Below are 22,353 nucleotides of genomic sequence, written 5' to 3' on the forward strand. Positions count from 1 at the left end.
GAGCGCCGCCTGCTTCTGTTCACATTACAGACACATTTAGATCCAGTTTGTGAGCAGAGGACACCTCCAAGTCCGGAACGAGTCTCAGGAATCATCACAGTTATCTGCTTCTGAGGTTTTCAATCGATGCTCTGAGGTTTTTTATTTTTATTTTACTGTGGGCTTTCACTGCCCAAGAGACTCGAAAAGATTATTTAATCACCTGCTTTCCGGTAAGGAATCCGCTTGTTGTAACATTATTTTGTTTGTGTTGGAGGTTTTTCAGGGGATCCTGTGAACTCCGGACCGGTTGGCTTCCCTTTGGGTCACAGATCCCCCTCGGATTATAGATTATTTGGGTAAAGGGCAATTTCCTTAGTAATCTGGCCCCAGACGGGATCAGAACTATGTGAATGACAACAGGTTGTATGCAGAGTTAACAGAAAAGGATATTTAATGAAAATATGTGTGGAACTGACCAGGAATTAGAGACAAGATTAGGAAATGCTGCAAAGATGTAATCTGTAACAACAAGTACATGTCATCAAATTAGATGCAACATTGGCTCTAAAGTTATAGGATTAGATGTAAGTTATGGTTTTGGTAACAAAAGTGCCACCTTTTCTGTTCTATTTGTTACAAAAGGAGTAAAATTGCACAAACTAGGACAAAGATGGTAAATGTAAGGTCATTGATCAAAAAGAAAAAAAAAATCTGAGGTCTAAAATATACAAGATTATACAAAAGTAGTTTAAATTGTTGTACAAATTAATAAAAAAATGATGGAATTGTCTTTTAAGTTTGGAAACCTGAGAACAACTTTAGTTTTCCAGGCGCTTTATTCTCTGTGCTTCCAGATGTTCAAATCTTGTCTTTTTCATTCTTCTATTTTTCCCCCTCAGGGTGCTGAAGATGCCCAAATGATTTCAAATAAAGGTTTTTACAGTAGAGTCTACAATATTATATTTAAGCCCTTTAATTAAAGCTTTGAAACTATTAATGTTAAATTTCTTTAGCAGATATTGAAGAAAATCTTCTATTTGGATTTGAATGTTGCTTATGTAGCCAACTCTAATTTCTGATCCATAAAACCAAAATGTCATGATGTAAATAAATAACTAGCTAAGAACAGACCTATTTTAGTTGCAGTGATTCCTTTAAAGACATAAAACTCCAAAGTACTGTGGAGCACGTTAGAGCGGCTCTAGCTGAGGTTGCTTTAGTTTATAAAGCTTAATTAAACACTTTAAAAAAGCAAGAGATTTTTTCATAGTGATGGTTGCAGTGGAGTTTACCTTTCAACAGAAGGGTTGTCGGTTCAAGGCCCGGCTCCGGCTTTCAGTGTTGCTGTGTCTTTTGGCAAGACTCTTCACCTGCAGTAGCTACTGATGGTGGTCAGAGGGCCTGGTGGTGTAATTGTCTTACCTCTTCAAAGACACTCGGCTCAGTGACCAAGAAACTGGAGGAGTGGTTATAGCAGATCCCTGGAAATACATCAGACATCTCAGTCCAGAAAAGTGTAGTTCTAGGAACCGCAAAGATTACTGTGCAGAACCCTCAAGCTCCCAAGCCTCTGATAGAGGTCCCGAGCTTGGAGGAAAATAGGGATACCGTCTGCAGTGAGTGAGGAAGGAGGCATTTAAGACATTTTCGTCTGTCAATAATATGCTTTATTCATAACTCCTCAAGTGGAAAAGCTTACATTTTCTCCTGGTTTAAATATATTGTCTTCTTCTGTAAAGAATCTTAGGCTATTTGATTATTAATCAAAAAATAATATTGAAAGATGAATTAATTTGCTAAATAATCATTTATTGCAGCCGTAATATATTTGTGTGTGTGTTTATGTATATGTATATGTGTATGTATATGTATATGTGTATATATATATATATATATATATATATATATATATATATATATATATATATATATATATATACACTGCTGAGTCTTTAACTAAAATGAAAAAAAAGAAAAATGGATACAGAGATACAGTGAAGGTCCATAATTAAAAAAACAAATACATCAAAAAACATTCCTGGAAAACTGAAGATAAATAAATTATAGGGGCAGGCACAAACACGCACAAAAACCCAGAGACAAGGAACCAATGCATAACACAGAATCTGAGGCTATACCATCAGAGAGTTGCATGCTTGACTTTTGCATGGTCTTGTCCAGGCAACAATAATGAAGTCAGCTAAACCTGTCGGACAGCTCAGAGTGATTTAGGCTCACCACACCCTCATGCCTTATGCCATTGATAGGTGTTCCATAATTTTGGAATGGAATGAAGCTTGTTCAGTTTGCCTCCCAGTCAACTCAGCACAGGTTGACCCCAGAAGGCAAATGATGAGACACTTACTCCTTCCTGATCGATCAAAGGAACAAAGTTTCTCCTCCAAATTTAGTGTCTACTTGAACACGAACCTCTGGCTTAAGGTCGGCCTCTCTTTCCAAGCCTTTAAGTGGTATAACCTGCATTTTCAAGATCATGCAGGGTCCGAGAGTCAGAGCCGAACTGGGCCAAAAAAAAATAATAAATTATTTTTGTTCCATCAATCTGGAGTAATCCATAAAAGCAATTGAAATTGAGAACTCCTTTATCTACGAGGGATTTCAGATCTTTTATAAATGACAAAGTCACAACATTCAATTTATTGGATGTTTGGACTGGATTTTATAAACTGTTAATCTTGTTGTCTGTATTGCTATGCAATGTGCGCACATTTATTAATTCACCTTATGTATTAAAGAATCTGTCTTGGCAACGCCAGCATTATTTATGTCTACTATAGTGGTCTCCAACCTTTTTAAGTGCTGGATTCCTTACCTCCACCTGTATGAGAGACAATATCTCCCTATTAAAGTGTTGATGGAGACTTTCTAGATTGTAGTTCCAACTTGATGTCTTTTATTCATGAATTAATGCATGAATAATAAGTTGTTTTTGAATTACGTAAAATTTTTTAGTCTAATGTTAAAACTGATTAAACAAAGAAAACATTGTAATAAGCATATCAAACTGGAGATAGCTTCACATCAACTTCAAATCTCAATTTAACAGCAACTAAGTCTCATTGATATCAATGTGTTACAAAATAGAGCTGTGCTAACAAAATTCTTAATACAAGGTACAGCTTGACGTCCAACACTTCATCCTTTCATATGATGTCATTATTTTGTTAATAGAATGCTCACATACACACTCGCAAATAATAAATAGAATGGAACTGATTGCAGGTTGAGCTGTTTATCCACTCAAGCTTCATGCAAGTTACATAACACCTATATTTTAGAAATAAAATGCTTTGTCAAAATAGAACTGTAATTGTGTTTAACAAAGTTCATGGTATAAATGAGCTCAGTGTAGTTATATACCAATTTATGTATCATTACTTTTCTCATTACCATTACATTTAAAGATGTTACAAAATATTACTTACTCAAGTTAATAATAATAATTGTACTTTATTGACCTCACATTGGAGAAATTTACCTCTGCATTTAACCCATCCCCTTGGGGAGCAGTGGGCTGCCATCGTGGGGCACCCTGGGAGCAGTGTGGGGATAAGGGTCTTGCTCAGAGACCCAGAGTGGCAGTGGGGGTCGAACTCCCAGACTTCCCTCTTCCCAGACAACTTCTCCATCTCTGCGGGGGGGAAGCTTGAGGCTCTCCCAGGCCAATCAAGAGACATAGTCCTTCCAGCTTGTCCTGGGTTGCCCCTGGGCCCCTCCCCATGTTATGTGCCTAAGGAGAGAGGATGAGAGGTCCGAGCAACCTCAGCTGACTCCTCTCGATGTGGAGGAAGCCAAACCCAGGAGATTTGTTCAACTCCAACCTCTGGGTGAGCATCTCCTAGATTCTGGGGGAGACGGGAGTCTGAGTGGGCCATGTTCTGTACCCATGAAGTTTGCGGTGCCTATTGTGGCGACAGTCCCCAAACCCAGTGATGGACTCTGGTGAAGTAGTGTGATTTTCGACCTGCTGTGCAACAGTGGTCTAGCTCTACACTCTTTGCAGGGTTCTTGAGGGTGCCTGGGAATTGCCCAACCAGTCTACATGTGTTTTGTAGACCAGGAGAAGGCATATTAAGAAGGTGAAAAAAAAAATATATATAGCTCTCTACTGCTATGTTTTCAAGAATGATTTAAACACAAAAGTACTTTACCGTAAAGGACTTTTCAAAGGTACACTATTTCACCTGGAGTGAAACTAAGCAAGGCAAGTTTATTTGTATTGCACACTTTAGTACATGGGTAATTCAGTGCTTTACATCAATCAGACAATAAAATAGAAGAAAAATAAAAGCTAATGCCATATATGAGAGGAAGATGGTATTGTTATAAGAGATAGACAGTCCAGACTGTTATAAGGTTGAAGAATTTACACAGTGGTTGTTTTTTGAACAGCTTTACCCCTAATGAAAAACATAATATTTGGTGCTTTTTAACATTTGGTTGTGAAAAAAAACAACAAAAACTCTGGAAGAAAATCTTGATAGGGAAACACTTAATCAATGCACCGCATTTCATGTTCTTCCTACTGAAGCTTTCTTGTTGACTACTTCTCCTCTTCTACTTTGGCTGCTCAGGTATTCATCATGTTCCTGTAGACACTTGAATCTGGGGTCTGCCACCATGCGGAAGCGTCTTGACAGAATCCGGTTCCGGGGCCAGAGACGGGACGAGTTCCTTGACACTACCGAGTCGCCTAACACTTCTGATACAGAGTGCAATGACGACCTAATAAAACCCCGCATCTCTCTGCGAGAAGCTGAAGAACTACGGGAACCTGAGGGAGAGCAACAGATAGACATCCAGGTGGAGTAAAAAGTGAACACCCCTATGCCTTTGGTTTAGAGACAGTCTCTAATATTGCTTCTTTCTTAACTGTGTGTCCAAGGCTGGTTCTGGTTCGTTTCCTGCTGGTCTCCAAGATGAACCAAAGACTGATTTAAATGAGGTCAAAGGTCTCCTAGAAATCGCCTTGTTAGAAAAACACTTCTTACGTGAGTATGCCTTGCACTTTAATGAGCCATGCAGAAGTATTCATACCTGTTTAATAAAAAAAAAAATATTTCATTGGGTTTTTTGACAAACCAGCACATTTCAACCTTTTGAAATAAAATCATATGATGCTTTTGGGGGACTTTATATGGCATGTATATTCATCTGACACCTCTAAAGAATTCCAGTAGATCCATTTGACATTAGAAGTCATACACTTGTGAATATTTATCTAATTTTGCTTCTATTGTTTCCCTTGTAGCACTATTATTTAACAGACCAGTAGAAAATCCAGATGTTTCAGTGATAAAATTAGTGGCAGTATCATGGTGTAGTACAGGAAGCTGCTTAGGGTTTATATGAAGATGGAAGGCCATCCTGGCCCAAAACCTGTAGATGCCCGGGTCGAGGTTCATCTCCCAGCAGGAGAACCCCCCTGAACAGCCAATACCCGAGCAGAAACATGGGCTAGGGTTGTTTTAATTTCTGCTAACTTAGAAACATATGCATGCCTCACCTTTTAAATTTTGTAAGTAAAAATATATAAAAACTAATTAAACATTCACATAAAAATTCTGCATCAACATTGCATGTATAAGACACCCCCAAAAGTTGGAATGGAACTGCTGTCCAAAGTCTGTGAGAATCATTGCAAGATCCTGAATTAACATTTCTGATCAGGCTGCAAGGTCTCATTTTAAACCCTCGTCAAACACATAATTAGCAGGTAGTCCTCAACTGCTGTATTTTTCTGGCAAAAAAAGGAGACTTTAGGCAGGTAGCTTTTCAAGCTGTGTAGATATGGTTTAGTACAAATTCTGTCACCTCAATGACCAGATCAAAGCACAGAAAATCCACAGCACAACTGCATGTTGGGTAATCTGTCAATATCTGCCTTTACATAATTCACCAACAGCTATTTATAACAGTGCAGTCCTCATTGGCATGTGAGACACACACTTTTGTACATTCTCCTCATGCTAACATTATCAGTGCATAACTAACACTAACCTGAACTCACACATCTTAGTCTTAACCCTGACCACAGGAAAAAGGTTGCTAGGTTCAGCAAAAATAGTACATACAATCTTCACTTTTTAAGGTGAAATCAGAAAAATGTTCCTCACTATGATTCAAATAAAGCATGAGGGTTTCTGTTTGACAGGTGTTGGACTTTGGACACTTTTTAAACCAGCCTCTTATTTTTCTCTGTCCTCTTATTCCTCTTTGTTGCGCTATTAACATATAGGACATGGTGATGTACTAGTGTGAGGCTCTTCGGGCTCCTCAGGACTTCATTAAGCACATAATGGATGATGGAGCCTTGTGGGTTTGAGGCTATTACCTAGAATTCTGTCAGAATAAAATGCAGAATGCAATGAATTAAGTTGAAACATGATCCACAAATGGGTTTTTATATTATCAATAGAAAAGTCTCATGTTATTTGTTTTTTAAAACAGACAAAAAAATATATCTTCACAAATATGTACTGTTAAAATCTTGAACAGGTTAAAGGTTAGGTCTAAAGGGTATTTTTCAATTTTCTTTTAAATGTATCATAAAAATTTAAGATGTACTGTTCTAAAAGGGGAGGTTGTAAGTTATGATTTAATTTGGGTTTGTAGTGGTCTGTGTTTCTTGATTCTTTTTTATGGGTTAAAAGTGCAGCACAATAACATCACTAAGCTGCATGCTATTTATGGAATTCATAGAATGTTTTTCTCACACTTTACCACATGTTATGGCAAGCCCATTGCCACAGTATATGTGAAAGTTTTCTTGTATGGGTGTGGTTACAGTGATTCCTGTGGACACACCCCCAGTATTTCAGAGCAGAGAGATCAGTTTTTTTTTTTCATGACTTTTGATATTTTAATTTTAGATACTTTGCAGTGTTTTTAATCATTCGATTTTGGCTGGATGACTGATAACAGATATATCTGTAGGTTGACAAACTTAGAACACATTTATTGCTACTTAGGATGGAATTTAAGAAATCAATTTATGCCAAACAACAAGAACTGACAACTTTAAATAAAAAAAATCTTCCATATAACTTGAATGCAGGAGAGCAATAATGGCTGCATCTCACTTTGGGGGATGTGTACTCTGAAGGCTTTAATATTAGACTGATTATGTCAAAGCGCCACAGCGAATGCTGTCTTAAACCACTAAATCCTCATAAGGATGCTTCAAATGTTGCAGACAAATAATTCAACATTGGGCCAATCTGAGGGATCAATCCAGAGTATCCTATATGCCCTATCATGTCCCACTAGTCGGTGCAGGTCATATCGGTTCGGTCAAGCTTGGGCAGCACTAATGGAAGGCTCTGGCAATTGTGGCTGAGAATATTGAACCTACTTCTGGGTTAAACCGGTGGGTGGAAGTTAAACACATAACTCATTAAGATAATATCAAAATGCTCATGTTTGCATATTTAGATGCTACATATCTTCTACCAGTCTGTTGTCAGAGTGAGATCTCTTCTGCCATCATGTGCAGTGATAGCGGCATCAAAGCAGATGACTTAAAAAGCTCAGTGAGTTGGACTTCCGGATATGGCATGGAGCTGAGCGGCTGCAAAATCTGGAAGCTCCCAGAGGGTCGTTTCCCTCCAAATGTTGGGGAACTGCTGCAGTAGTATTGTGGCAACTGCTGCAGTAAATTAACAAAAACAAACAAAAAAAACAAATTGAGCAAATAGTAAGGATTCATCCAAAGCTGTTGTATTTGTTTTCCAGATTGATTTAGTTTAAGGATGTAGCCGCTCAATTGGGACACCCATAATACTGTATAGTTATAACCTTCTAGGAGTTATATCTGATAAAGGTGCCTCTACAAGGTGCTATGTTATGTTCTGACTCATTTTTTTCAACTTAAAATTTCAGTTTACTGGTTCTTGTAAACTGATTACTTTTCAGTACATCCCTGTTCAAATTCATCCACCTCATGGCCTTTTCACTTTTGATTGTTGTATCAATTACACTTGATGTTGCTTATCAGCTAAAAGACATTTTGGAAAGAAACAAGTTGTTCAGGAGTAGTTCTTTATTGTCCCGATCTTTACTCTTTCAGAGGAAGAGTTGCGGAAGCTGAGGGATGAGTCCCACATAGATTCACTTAAACAGGAACTGGAGAAGGAGCGATGCAGGCGAATTGAGTTGGAACAGAAGGTCAATGATGCCATAAAATCAGGGTAGGTGTTTAAGATCATTTTCTAAACGGATTCATTTTTACTTTTCTTGACTGACATTATATATATGTGTTCTCACAGACTTGAGGATTCACCTTCTCAAACCTCCAAACCTCCATCTCCTCAACCTTCTGTAAGCAGCAGCACAGGTTAGAGAGCCAACTCGTTTTATTTTTTATTTTTCAAGTTGTTCAGGTTTGGAAAAGGTAGCGGTCACTATCCATTTTCTTTGATTTAATGAAGCCTCTCCTTTTCTAAGACAAACAGAAAGAAACCCTATCCAACACTTTCCTGAGATGGTTTTACGATCGATTTGGATGTTATATCGAAGACTTCCGCTTCCAACCAGAAGAGATAACTGTTGAGCCAGATGAGCCACTTAGTGGCAGGAGGTAAAAAAAAAAAAAAAAAATACTAGACTGTCGCAGGACAATTTAGTGCTGTTTGATTCTAATAGATGTTTCGTTTATTTAAAATCCAAACCAACATCCATTGTATTTGATCCCCAGGCTGACTGAAAACATGAGACGTCTTAGTAAGTATTTCTCTCGCTTTCCTGTCTGGAGTCCCATACTAGATGACTAAGAGTTCCAATAATGGATCCCTGTGGGACCTTAGACATAATAGATTTGGCATATTTTTGATAACTTTATTTACTGGATTCTATGGTAAACATTATGTTGTTATTAAAAGCAACAACATTACAAATGAGTCTAATATACTGTTTCCTCTTACTTTGTGTTCTTAGAACGAGGTTTCAGACCCGTGACTAACTTCATGAGGAATCTGTCTGCTTTATCCAGCTGGTATTCTGTGTATACCTCTGCCATTGCCTTCATTGTAAGTTCACACACAGACAAGAATCATTTTTCTCCACCCCTCAAACCTGCTACAGTAAATAATAACAGCAGTGACCAGACAGTTAATCTATGAATTTAGGGGTGTTTCCTTTGGCTATGAAACAGTTTTCAGTAAATATTGTTTGTAAAATTATACACTCATACTACATTACATAAAAATATATGAGCAGGTGTGAATTGATGAAAAGATGCCAATAATCCCCCATTAATACTGTTTAACATACAGTATCATAAGCTACGTTTACATGCATACAACATTACATGGACACTAAAAGAAACAATCCGATTATGGCGAATGTATACATGTACCAAGAGTTCGATCAGATTAAATAATTTAAGCATGTACAGAAGTGTCTAATTTTTCGTTAACGCTTTATTAGTAAAAGGCAAAACTGCCTGTTTTGTAAATTAAGCAATACTTGTCTGCTTATCCTCAACTATGGCTACTGTACTGCCTTTCTTTTCTTTTGTTCTTTGTCTTGTCTTTATATGTAGTTTTTTTTTCGATTATGGATCTGTGTCACATCTTTGCATCCATACGTTTGGTTTTGGTGGTCACTTTAGTTGAGGGCCCACCTGTGCCTTATGCTCACACATTTCTTTATTTCAAAAATCCCTCCATGAGTTCCAAGTAGTCCAGAATTTAGCATTTACATTTTCACCAAAACCCCCTCTTTTCATCACATCACTCCAGTTTCACAGCAGCTCCATTGACTTCCTGTTAAATTCAGAACCCAATTCTCCAGTATAGATTGAATTTTATTGACTTGATGTCTCCTACCATTTAGATCTCCTCCATATCTCTACTATATCCTTAGATCTTTCTCTTTCACCCTCTGTACTGTTCCTTTTCTCACTCAGCTCCTTGGAAAATTGAGCTTTTTCCTTCTCTGCTCCCAAACTCTGGAAATCTCTTCCTCTAGACATTCGCTATGCTGCCACTTTCTGTTGTTGTTCAAATCTAAACCCAAAACCTATCTATTCCACAATGTCTACTTTCTTTATGTGCATGTTCCTTGATTAATGTATATTGCTTTTATCTTGTCTTATTTTCTTAACTTGTGAACTCCACTGGTCCAGATGTTTTTGGCAAGTGGCAAGAAGTTAAGCAAAATCAGTTTAACTTTAAGTTCTTCACTAACCATGAAGGCAAGATAAACATTTAGCAAAGGTGCTCCAGACACCTTCATTTCCATCCATTCTATTTGTTTTTAATATTTTCTGCTAAAATATTAAAAACAAATAGAACAAGTTGTACACAAATAAAACATATTTTGTATCATCAAGTAAAAATTCTTCTCTACTTGCAAACAAAATAAACTTATGCAACCTTTTGTTAAATTTCTGTTGTATCAAATGAGATCAGTTGTTCTCCCTCAGTGACAGCAGGGGTCACCGTTGAGATTATATTCAAATACTGGAATAACATCAGTCTCTATACCTTTGAAACATACAATAACATATTTATAGTGAACTGGTTAGCAATTTGATAAAGAGAAGGATAGCTATTCAAATTCCTTTATTGATTTGTGTTGATTTTATTATATTGGTTAAACAACTTCTGAAAACTAATTGGCTCTTGTTATGAGTTCCTCTCCAGATTTAAGGTGGCTATTCATCCAAAAGATTATGGCAAGCCTCACAAAGCCCCCAATGACCATGTCAGGCATCCTGAGGCCCATTCTAAATATCAAAACTTACCATTGAATTTTAAATTTATTTTGTTGCTCTTTTTTCACTTGTTGTTTTAACAGGTGTACATGTATGCAGCATGGCATGGCTGGGCCATCCCCATGTTTCTGTTCCTCGCAATAGTCCGTCTTTCATTGAATTATCTGATTTCCAGGTGAGTTTTCCAACACATCTCCTGTTTAAAGGCTGACTGTGGGGGAGCGACTAGGTGTTAAACGTAATACCAAATTCTTATTTAGAGCAGAACTTTTCTTCAAAAGAAGTCAAATGAACTCCAATAGAAACGTTGTGTTATTTAAAAGATTGCATTAAAACTTTGTCATTGTATAACTTTAACATAGCACAGTACAATTATAGTTGTGCTCATAACTTTAAATAGTCAGGTTACTTTTTTAGGTAATATTAAAAAATGCTCAGTGGAAGAGTGCGTAGAACTGCCCAGGGTCTTTCTGCATGGAGTTTGCATGTTCTCCCATGCGTGGGTTGTCTTCAGGTACTCCGGCTTCCTTCCACAGTCCGAAAACATGACTGTTGGGTTAATTGGCTTCTCTAAATTCTAGGTGTGAGTGTGGCGGGAATGTTTTTTTGCCCTGTGTATCTCTGTGTTGCCCTGCGATGGACTGGTTACCCCTCCTAACCCCAACTGGGATTAAGCGTGACAGAAAATGGATGGATGGATTAAAAAATATATATCTCATAAAAACATCAATAAAGGCCTGGAGTCTTTGTGGTCACTCCACATGTACTACCTGTAAATTTATTGGCTGCATGTTTGAGACCGCCCAAGACTGAGGACTAATGTAGTCTCTCTAGAACCTTCAGTTTCATCTGCTGTATCCTATAATGAGTCCACCTGACCTTGTGTTTTAGTTCATTGTCGTGTTGGAACGTTTTTGCCGAATGTATTGTTGCTCTACCTGCCTGTGGTTGAGTTTTTTACGGCATCCTTCTTTTTCCACACCTTAGAATTTGACCACTGCTGACTGGCATTCCCAGTCAATTTCGCTGCAAGTTAATTTATGTAGCACCAGTTCACATCACATGTCATCTCAAGGCACCATCCAAAGAGAATTCAATCAGATCGTTCTTTCTGGTTGGTTAAAAGTTCTCTATCTAAGAAAAAAAAAAAAGCAGCTGAATGCATCAAGTCATTGACTTGCAGGTCACGCTCTTCCTGGATGAGAATGTAGAGACACTAGATATTTTCTTGCTTTTTGACGTAAACTCCACAGCAATGCCTCGCACCAACCATGCATGCAAAGACAGTGGAGAGGGAAAAACTCCCTTTTAAGAGGAAGAAATCTCCCGCAGAACCAGCTCAGTGTGAGCGGCTTGCTGCCGAGGCTGAGTCGATGGTTCAAGGAGAGGGAAGCAGGCATACAAAAGAAACATAAAAGCATTTGTAAAGGAAAGCTGGGTGTTAAAACCTTTAAGCGTTCTCTCCCGATTCTTTCCTGAGAAGACATAACTGGGAACAAACACTTTAAGTAACACTTTACAATGTGTATGTATTAAATGACTATAAAATATGACGGCAGATTTAACAGAATTAGAATTTTATTTAGACCAGATGGGGTCACGGATAAAATGGCATCAGGCTTGCTTGGACAGGAAGTCTGCCCAGAATAACTGTTAAAAAAGCATTTTATACATCTCCATGGTCCCACCCTGCCACAGCAATCACAGACTTCATCAGAGGAATTTGGTTGCTACTAAATATAGCTTTCAACATAGAACAGGTGTGTCTAGCCCTATCGTAGCCTTTGGCCATGGGCAACAGGATGTTGAATAGGAGCCGGCTCCTTCAATAAACTCAGTCACAGGGGTGTGATGTCAGAGAGGAGTCGCTCCTGTTACCTCACCCACATTCTATCTCAACACTGTGAATGTGAAATTTTAAATTGCTGTATGGAGTTGCCTCATTTCAACTAACAAGATCCTCTTGTTGCTTCCAGGTTTCTGTAAAACAACATAAATAATTTTTTGTACAAATCAAACCATTAACCAACAAATAGTTTAAAGTGAGAGATCATCATTATCAGATCTTAATAAACCACATTTATTTGTTTTAACCGATTTTTCAATTAGAGTCCAGTTAATTTTAATCAGATTATCATAAATGACTCCGTTAGCCTTTTTTTCCCCTGTCATTTGTTGGATTTTGGCCAATATAGATGGTCTGAATGGGGTAATGGGTTGGTAACAGTAAAGAAAGTTTAGAGAGGTTTGCATCACTAAAACATATCTCCTGAATCCTGGAAAGACAAGCTGCAACAGCGGAAGTGAGATGGACACCATCTCAAAATCACACCAGGTTTTCCCCCCGAAAATCAGCTGATGATCATTGTAGCCCACATCATAATGCCTCCGTACATGGGTCGTGTTTGCTAATCATTGCGCCACCAAAGCATGCCCAAGCCCCAGAGATGGGAAGTAACGAAGTACAAATACTTCGTTACTTTACTCAAGTATATTTTTCTGATATTTTTACTTTACTTTACTACTTATTTTTATGGCGACTTTTTACTTCTACTCCTTACATTTTTACACAAATATCTGTACTTTCTACACCTTACATTTTTAAAAACTGGCTCGTTACTTTAGTTTTGAATCATTTCAATGGAGTTACCGTTATTATTTTTCACGTCATCAATACCAAATTCAATCTAATTGGATGGGAATCTACATTGCATTTGACGCACCACTACAAGATGAATCGACAGATTCGGCGGTATTCATTGGCGGCAAATCATTGCAGCTTGGTGGTGGTGGCGTTAGCATAGTAGTATGGACGACGAGATGATTGAAAATAACCACACAACGGAGATCTAGTCCTATTGGCAGTCATCCATTTAAAATGTAGGCAATGGCATGAAAAAAGTGGTTTCTACTTTTACTTTTATACTTTAAGTAAATTTACAAGTCTGTACTTTGTTACTTTTACTTGAGTAAAGAAGTTTAATCAGTACTTCCACTTTTACCAGAGTATTTTTTAACACAAGTATCTGTACTTTTACTCAAGTACGGAAAGTGAGTACTTTTGCCATCTCTGCCAACCCCAAATCATTTTCAGGACGCCACCTTGACAACCAGTGTTTGAATGACAACATGCTGCTAAACATGTCATTGGTCAGATCAAGGAGACGGTTATTTGCAAATTGTCTCACCAAAGCAAACGTAAAAATCTATGTTGCCCTTTCTGGCCCCTATCAGACATAAGGGTATGGTCCCTGGTGTCTCTAATGCCCCGTTTCTGACTATAGAGCTGCCAATCATCAGAGTTGGCTTCTCAGTTGGTGTATCACTGGGCAGGGAAAATTGCTGACAAACATGGACGGGTTGGACAGGGATTTAGGGAAAAAAAAATCTGCATAATGTCACCCAGCTGTCCTTGCATACTGACTACTCAAGGACTGCTGGGGGATTGCTATGTTGCTATAAGGTTGATTTGTACTCAGAAAGCAGGTTATCTGCATGTGTTTCGCAGTTAACCCTTCCGCAGACACTCTGGTGCATCAGCTTGTAGGTGACCACAGACAGTGCCGCAGACAGGAGGCATCTGATTGGTCAAAGCTACATCCACTCTACACTATCTGTATTTCCTGGCATTGTCTCTGTAAAGTGAGATGACATGTGGTGTGAATTGGTGCTAAATAAATCAACTAAATTGCATTGAAATGGAATTATTTCCTGATTTAACAAGCAGGACCATCATGTAACGTGGGGCTGATTTGAGAGATCCTTTACTTAATTAAATAAAACCATCTCTTGAAAAGTGTTTTTTTATTCAAGTTATCTTATGTCTAATATTACACTTAGGTGCATTATCTGAAGAGTGTATTCCTGGCCATTTTTGTTTTCATTTGTTTGTTGTTTAAATTTTTTGTAATTGATAAATGACTTTTTAAACATTTATTACATGAATCCTTTAGAATGTTATTTCATCAGTATCGTTTAATCAGAACAATCTTGAAAGGGTTTCCTGTATAATTGTTCATTGCATTTCTCTCTTAGAGGCTGGAGGATCCAGTGGAGCATTGTACCTGAAGTGTTTGAGCCATTGGTGAGGCATCTCCCTTTGCCCTATGAAGCATGGGGTGATTAACGACGGGTCAGGAGATCAGTTGATGCTAGTTGCTGAGGATGGTAAATCGCTTACAACTATTTTATTTTCAAGGAACCTTCAAAAGAAGACTTGACTGTATCTGAAAAGTTCCAGCTTGTTCTGGATGTTGCCCAAAAAGCTCAGGTGAGGGCAGGTGCTCCAACAAATTGATGTTATCGTTAATACTGTCGTGCAATTTGACCAGAAGATTATTAAAATAATATTAAATAGAACTGGACGTTATAGTTGATTAACATGTCATTTAAATCATGGGTAAAACCAAGTCATGATCGTTAGTTAAATGATTGAAACAGACAATTTGCTCAATTACCAGGTTTTATTAAGAGCTTGCCTTTGTGGCTGAATGTTTTGGACCAGATGTTTAAAAACCTTGATGTCTTCATCATTATTAAATGTCAATAAGTTGATGTATAATTCAATTACATTTCTATTTAGTTTATTTATATGGCACCAGCACATGTAATTTCAAGGCACTTTAAAGAGACAAATTAACCAGATTTGTTCTGGTTGAAAACTAGCTGATAGCATCAACTAATTGATTCGAAAGTGATCCCGCACACTGAGCATTTATATAGCAACAGTGGAGAGGAAACTCACTTTTAAAAGGAAGAAACCTCCAGCAGAACCAGGCTCAGTGTGAGCGGCCATCTACCGAGACCAACTGGGATTCAAGGAGACAGAAGCAGAGACACACACAGCCAGGCAGGCAAGCTCCTAACCAGCTCCCATGTCAGAGGATGAAAGAGAGCACATAGAGTTAGTCACAGTAAGAGACACAGGACCACACTGAAAACAGCCCAAACTCCAACATCTATAAACAAAGATGCTTATGGCAGCAGCACAGCTGATAATTCATTCTGGGATTGTGTCAAATCCAAGGAACAGATCAGACGAAGCTACTATGATACAAAAAAGCAGAGAGGGCATTAAGTTAGAGGTTGACCTAAAAATTATTGCAGAATGGTACAAAATATATAGAATGAAGCAGAATCATCAAAAGTGGTCCCTATGTCCTCCAGCAGCCAAAGCCTATAGCAGCATAACAAAAGAGATAGCTCCAGATGACCAGAGCCACTCTTACTATAATTTTTATCAAAAAGGAAAGTTTTAAGCCTACCCTTGAAGGTAGACAGGGTGTCTGCCTCATGGACTGAAACTGGTTGTTGGTTCCACAGGAGAGGAGCCTGATAACTAAAAGATCTGCCTTTCTTTCTACTTTTAGAAATTAAACCTGCAGATTGAGAGCAAAGTGCTCTGTTAGGAACATAAGGTACAATAAGATTTCTGATATGAAATGGAGCTTGGATGTCTAAGGCTTTATATGTCAGAAGAAGAATTTTAAATTGGAAGCCAATGAAGAGAAGCTATGATAAGATAAATCTGTTCTCTCTTTATAATTTTCATCAGAACTCCTTTTTTTTGGATCAGCCAAAGGCTTTTAATTACAGTTTGTGGACTTCCTGATAGTAAAAAAAATACAAAAGTTCAGGCTTGAAGTAATAAATGCCTGGACTAGTTTCTCAGCATCACCTCTGGACAGGATATTTCTCTTTGCAATATTCCAGTGATGAAAGAAGAAAATTCTAGCAACTTATTTGATATGGGATTTAATTGACAGGCCCTGATGGGAAATAACAACAAGATTTTGTCATTTGTTATCTGACTAATCAGCTTTTTTTCCCCAAAACCTCTGGTCCAAAGATAATAACTTCTGTTCCATCTTTATTCAGAAGCAGATAGTTAAGAGTCATCCAGGTTTTTAAGTGTTCAATACATGCTTGTACATGTAGTCTATGTAATGGTTTAGTTTAATCAGTATTTAAAGTCATATATACAACAGGTAAAATAAGTATTGAACATGCCACCATTTTTCTCAGTAAATATATTTCTAGAGGTGCCATTAATATCACATTTTCCACAGATGGCATAACTAAATTCCTGGACATCTATGGTTTGATATCTTTGTATGTGTGGATTGCATGGATTGTTACTGACATCTGATGAAAATGTCATCTCAATAGCACCTCTAGAAATGTAATAAGTGAGAAAAATGATGGCGTCTTCAATACTTATTTTACACGCTGTAGTTGAGTATAATTAGCATAACACTGGACATGAATCCCACACTGTCTAATAATTTTACCAGTTAGGAGAATCTATAAAGAGAACTGGCCCTAGCACTGATCCCTGTGGTACTCCACAGGTAATCTTGGAGCAGGAAGAAGATTTTTCTTGAACATGAAAAAAGGACAATTTGTCAGATAAATAAGATTTAAACCAGCCTCTTAAACTTTTAGCTGATTACAAAAAGATTTATTCATTGGTCACCGTTCATTAAACTGCAAGTTATTTGGTCACAGTCTTCTCACAGTCCAATAGATTAAATGTTGTTTTCCTAACCTCCATCCAGAATATTTTTGGAAAGATGGCCAACATTCTTGAGAAGATAAAGAAGTAAGTATTTTTCCAGTACAAATGTTATTTCCCTGAAGTAATAGTTTGCAAGCAGGGGTGTGTGATACACTGTTTATGTGTGTGTGTGTGTCCATAGTCTGTTCATGTGGGTCCAGCCAGAGTTGACTCAGAAGCTCTACGTGGGATTGTGGGTGGCCTTCATCTCCTCATGCCTGTTGCCTTACCAGCTGCTGGGTTTCCTCATAGGTATATTATCAGACACACTCAGCTATGACTCTCTGACAAGACTCAAACTCTGAACACTAGTGCACACTAAAGATGCTGAGCTATCTGACAGTTGTGACAGGTTGGACCTGTGTTTGCAATAGTAAAGGCCGCTCTTAACGTCTTAGTACCGATGTCCAAACTTAGGTCTAATTTGTTTAGGATTGCATTTCCTGGGACAAGTAGATAGACATTTTGTTTCCGAATTTGAGCTAAAACATTTTAGATTTACACAATATCTAAAATCCCTAAAGAAACAACACATTGTTAACACTGTTGAAAAACTGCTAGTTCTGATCTTGAGATGATGTCCCTGTTGGTTTATTAAAGTATTTGTTTACTTTATTTCATTTTAAATGAAAAAACTCCATATTTTAGATTCTATAAATATTTCCCCATTTGTTATGTGTCTCTAGGTAGTGTCTTAGTTGTAGATAGTTGTAAAAGTTGTGAGCAGGTAAATTACATTCTTGCTATCTGTTGTAATGATTTAAGGGTTTGTCCTTTAAACAATTGTTTTGTATATTTCAACCACTGATTTGTCAATCTGTTATATTCTGTATCCAGAATTTATTATTAACAAACTCTTCGTGAGAGCTCTTATGTTTCATAAAACAAATTTTATTGTTTTTTACTTGTTTCTCAAGTGGAGTCTTGTAATTTTTACTTAAGTTATCATGATTTATGTCTGTAGAATTGTTTTCTAATCTATTTGGTTTTGGCTAAGGACCGGGCATATTCTGGATGGGGTAATTGGTGGGTAACAGTAGAGAAGCTCCAAAGACATGTGTATGACTCTGCTTCTATGCTGCACCCTGGGCTCTCAGTTTTCGGGCAATATAAATTTGGCCAGATTCCTAGAAAGGGATGTGCCTTTCAATGTAGGATGGATGCCATCTCTTCAAATTAGACATTTTCCTCACAAGGAAAAAATAATCCCCTTTAGGATCAGTAAAGTATTTTTTGAAAACTCACACAGCTGATTGTGCAACTTTAACTCAGTTTTCAACATATTCATAATTAAAGATTGGAATCTACAAAATAATTACATGTTAATAACATGATTGCACACACTTCCAAATTCACTATGTGGTTCAGAATCAGATGTAGAAATAATACACCTTTTCTAAAGATTTCTAAACATTCGATAAACCTTCTTAGTTGAGTCAAATTCTTCCCAGCCCCTTTGGTCTATGATTTTCATATGAAATGGACCAAATTAATAAATTTTACTTCCTGTGATATTGGTTAAGCTGCTGAGTTTGTTTTATTTGGATTATTTGCAGGAATTTATGCAGGAATCAAGTTTTTCATCATTGACTTCATTTTTAAAAGTTGCCCCAAGCTGCGCCAGCGCTTTGACACACCCTTCATCATCTGGACCAACCTTCCCACCGACCTGCAGCTGAAGGAGCGCAGCAACACCACAATGAGCAGGCGGGTCAGTCATAGATTCCATTCATTTCATTGATATAGTTCCAATTTACATCATATGCAATCTCAAGGCACTTTACAAAGACAATTCAACAAGATAATACAGTCAAAGTCAGTAATAGATTCAGATATGCACCTCCTACTTGGTCTGCTGTGAGCAGCAGCCTTGTGGGATTTAAGTAAAAATCATTTTTAACACAGGAGGAAAGAAATGTAATATTCCTGTCATCTCTGTTGCATGAAAGGCCAGCACAATCTGCACAGCTGCTTTAAGTTCAGTTTGTTTTTATTCTTCTCTCTCAGCTGTCTGAATGTGAACAGGTAGGAGGATCTGCTGTGTCTTGTTTTAGAGGTCAGTGTGTGTTGTAGATGCATAGACACATAGACTCAGCAGCAGTAGGTACTTCCTCTAAAGCCCCCAGTGATTGTCTTTATCATGTGCATTTCTACATTGCAGATGCACAACCACCTTTTTGCTGGAAAGAAACTGATTTTACCGTTAGAATCACTTGCAGAAGTAGTTTAAGCTCCCCAAACCACATTACAACCATAGACAGAATTCATACATGGTTTTCAAAATGTTATGTTTTTCATTTAATCTTTTATTAGATAGGAAACTCTATGGACACTTAATGTCTCTTTACAAGAGAGATCTGTAATGTTCTACAAAATAAAATGTAAGTGCTTTTGAACATTTGTAGCCAGCGCCCACTGAGTCAACCCTGTTTGTTGCATTTGTGAGCTTTTAACTATGTTTTAGGGAAAAACCCTTCATCAAAATTCAGGGCCAAAATGTATTTCTCTTGATTCCTGCATCTCTGAGTAATCCTTTAGTTGATTGATTGTTTGTGCTCTTTAAATAGCTAGCAGCATATAGACATGAGGAGTCCATTAAATGACTCTTGGTCATAATTGGTAGTGGAAATGTAATGAGCATATGAGAAACACATAAACACTAAAGTTATATCAGTGTTTAAACCCTTAGTGAAATAAAGCTTGTCCAAGCTCCAACAACAGCTCAAAACATATTACTGTTGCCATTACTGTAGCATAGCATAGCATATTCTATCCTGTTAGCTTTGTCTTTATTCATCAGTAAACACATGAAATGATCCAAATCATCAAAAGACATATTGTTTGTTCTGTCCCTAATTGTGCCAGACCTGCAAACCTTTTTCCATGTCCATTTGAAAGGCTTGAGTTTTCATCCAGCAGGTAGGCTCACAGCAACCAGGGGTTTTCTTTTGTCCATGTGGCTCACAACAAGACATCCTTAGGATGCTTTGTCATCCAGTCTGGCTCTATAAGTTCCGCAACTCAAGAGAAATGTGTTGCAAAAAGTCTTTTCTGCAGCAGTTTGGTTCTGAAAAGTCACCATCACGACTTGATCATCATCTGGGCCTTTTTGGGCCTGTATCTCCATTATGTTGGACCCTCAGGCAGCTTCATGGGAAAGAGAGAGAATACCTGTGAGTTTTGTGGTTTTCACTGTCCTCAACACAGAGGGAGGTGGCAAGTCACACCTCTGTGGGAATTCCTGTGGAGGCAGTTGGCTTAAAAGTGTGTCTGTGTGTATAATCACAGCTGTTTAATCACCAAAACTGTATTTTTTTTTCTCTGGCCATTATGTCAACATGAAACGTGGACACTGGTTCTCAATGTCCAAAACCATGATCATGGCATATGGCCCAATAATGTCATGGTAGGTCTGCAGGTGCTTTGTCCTCTCACCATGTTCAGAGGATGAATTGATCAAAGCTCTGGAAGATGTTTAAAGATGGTATAAAAACTGAATTTTATAGGATTTTTACAGGCATTGCAATGAAACTGGTTGAAGAAGAAATAAAGAAGATTAAGACCATCCAATCTTAATTGCATTTTTTTTTTCCATTAGTAAAGTTTACATTGAACTGGTACTATTTTTATTACCTGCATGCTTGCTCATATCACTCCAGTCCAGGGCCCACAGTGCAATAAAAAATCTAACTCCCACTTACTGTTACTGATACTGTTCTGTTGTAATGGAAAATTGATGATGCCTCACTCACACTGACTAGGGTGAAGTTGTGGTCCTGATCCATGGCTGTTGTGCTAAGAAGTGCCACTGATGCTGGTGTAGTGGGTAGCCCGGCCAGCTGTGGTGTAGGCTGCGGATACAGCGCTCGAGGGAAAAAAAATAAATTCACACGAGAATACTCTCTTTCTGGAAGTTCTAGGGGGAAAACTTGTTATCCTTTTCCAAAATATTTCCTTTTTATCCCCCAATGTGTCTCATCATGTCTCTGTTTTGCTGTTTTATTTCCATTAGTCAAGCTAGGTTTAGTTGGTGGGATGATTGTATTCTGAAACTCTATCCTGTCTGGCATCCATCTTTTCCTTTTGGTCTGTGAAATGAATGAACGTGTAGAAACCGCTGCTGCATCCGGCAAAACGGTCTTCCTACAGAACTATCCCGTTAATCCACACAGCCTTAGTAACCAGACCCTCACCACTAATGGCTCATGTGAATGCACATATTGATTGTATTAATTTGGATCTGTTGTGGCACCATAAATGCAGCCACTTAGCCTTCAGTGTGAGCCCAGTTCCCAGTTGAGTTTAACTAACTTGACCTGAAAAGATGGGTACCAGCGGAAGGGAAACATGGGCGCTACCAATCCTGATCTCTTTGAATGAAATGAATAGCAGCCTTTGACGGCCCTGCTGTGAGGCAACTGGCCGGTAATTGTTTGTCCATGCAGGTCCTTGATTGGGGGAGGTTCTTCTGATTACGTAGCCACCTGGATGGTATTTAAGGAACAAAGTTCCACCCATGAGGTGTGTCGCCGTGGTACCAGGTGTCATTTTTTTTGCCAGGTTTTTTCTAGGCTCGGAGCACCACTGGCTCCAGAGGTTGCCGTAGCTCGAGAGAAGAACAGAATTGATTAAGGGGACCAGCCGAGGCTAGGACCCAACCGAGTCCCAGGTCCAGTTGGGTCCAGAGGTCCCAGATCAGTTGGCAAGAACCAAGCAGAGAGAAGACCAGGCGGAGGTAGCGAATGCTTGGAGCACATCTGGGGCTGCCACTCATTATCCCCTTGGCTGTCATTTTAATAAATGCCTCTGAAGGGCTAAAAACATCTCTGGTTTCCATGTCCTCCCTGTTTTTGTTGCGGCCATTTGAGCTAGACCATAACACAGCCTCTTTAAAATGACTCCAAGAAATTTTCTTTTTTATCATGAGCAAAGGCTAAAAAAGGCCAGTTAGGGGTTTTAAACATGTTTTTATCTCACACCTTTATCCTAGAGTGCTGTTACAAGGAGGTTTGCCACATCTTCTTTATTGCAATTTCTTGAATCAACATGCTTCAACTGGAAACTCTTAGCTATTACC

The 22,353-nt window shown here is 38.2% G+C and overlaps 1 protein-coding gene across 3 annotated transcripts in view; it reads left to right on the forward strand.

Moving 5' to 3' along the window:
• The window catches only part of LOC119780458 (GRAM domain-containing protein 4-like), a 30,596-nt gene continuing 8,243 nt past the window's right edge, over positions 1-22,353 (forward strand). For 2 of the 3 annotated variants that reach the window (XM_038280524.1, XM_038280526.1), the window contains exons 1-14: positions 1-212; positions 4,578-4,806; positions 4,889-4,994; positions 8,072-8,192; positions 8,271-8,338; positions 8,449-8,581; positions 8,699-8,724; positions 8,938-9,029; positions 10,804-10,895; positions 14,756-14,804; positions 14,919-14,990; positions 17,278-17,321; positions 17,419-17,528; positions 18,833-18,987. In XM_038280524.1, the coding sequence (XP_038136452.1) occupies positions 4,624-4,806; positions 4,889-4,994; positions 8,072-8,192; positions 8,271-8,338; positions 8,449-8,581; positions 8,699-8,724; positions 8,938-9,029; positions 10,804-10,895; positions 14,756-14,804; positions 14,919-14,990; positions 17,278-17,321; positions 17,419-17,528; positions 18,833-18,987 (1,251 nt within the window). In that variant the 5' untranslated portion in view covers positions 1-212; positions 4,578-4,623. Of the gene's footprint in view, positions 213-3,603; positions 3,831-4,577; positions 4,807-4,888; positions 4,995-8,071; positions 8,193-8,270; positions 8,339-8,448; positions 8,582-8,698; positions 8,725-8,937; positions 9,030-10,803; positions 10,896-14,755; positions 14,805-14,918; positions 14,991-17,277; positions 17,322-17,418; positions 17,529-18,832; positions 18,988-22,353 lie in introns of those variants that run through there. The other variant, XM_038280525.1, reaches the window with a different exon arrangement.

This window comes from Cyprinodon tularosa, unplaced genomic scaffold (genome assembly GCF_016077235.1).
Source record: "Cyprinodon tularosa strain WSP-4 unplaced genomic scaffold, ASM1607723v1 ctg160, whole genome shotgun sequence".
In the NCBI taxonomy this organism is placed as follows: domain Eukaryota; kingdom Metazoa; phylum Chordata; class Actinopteri; order Cyprinodontiformes; family Cyprinodontidae; genus Cyprinodon; species Cyprinodon tularosa.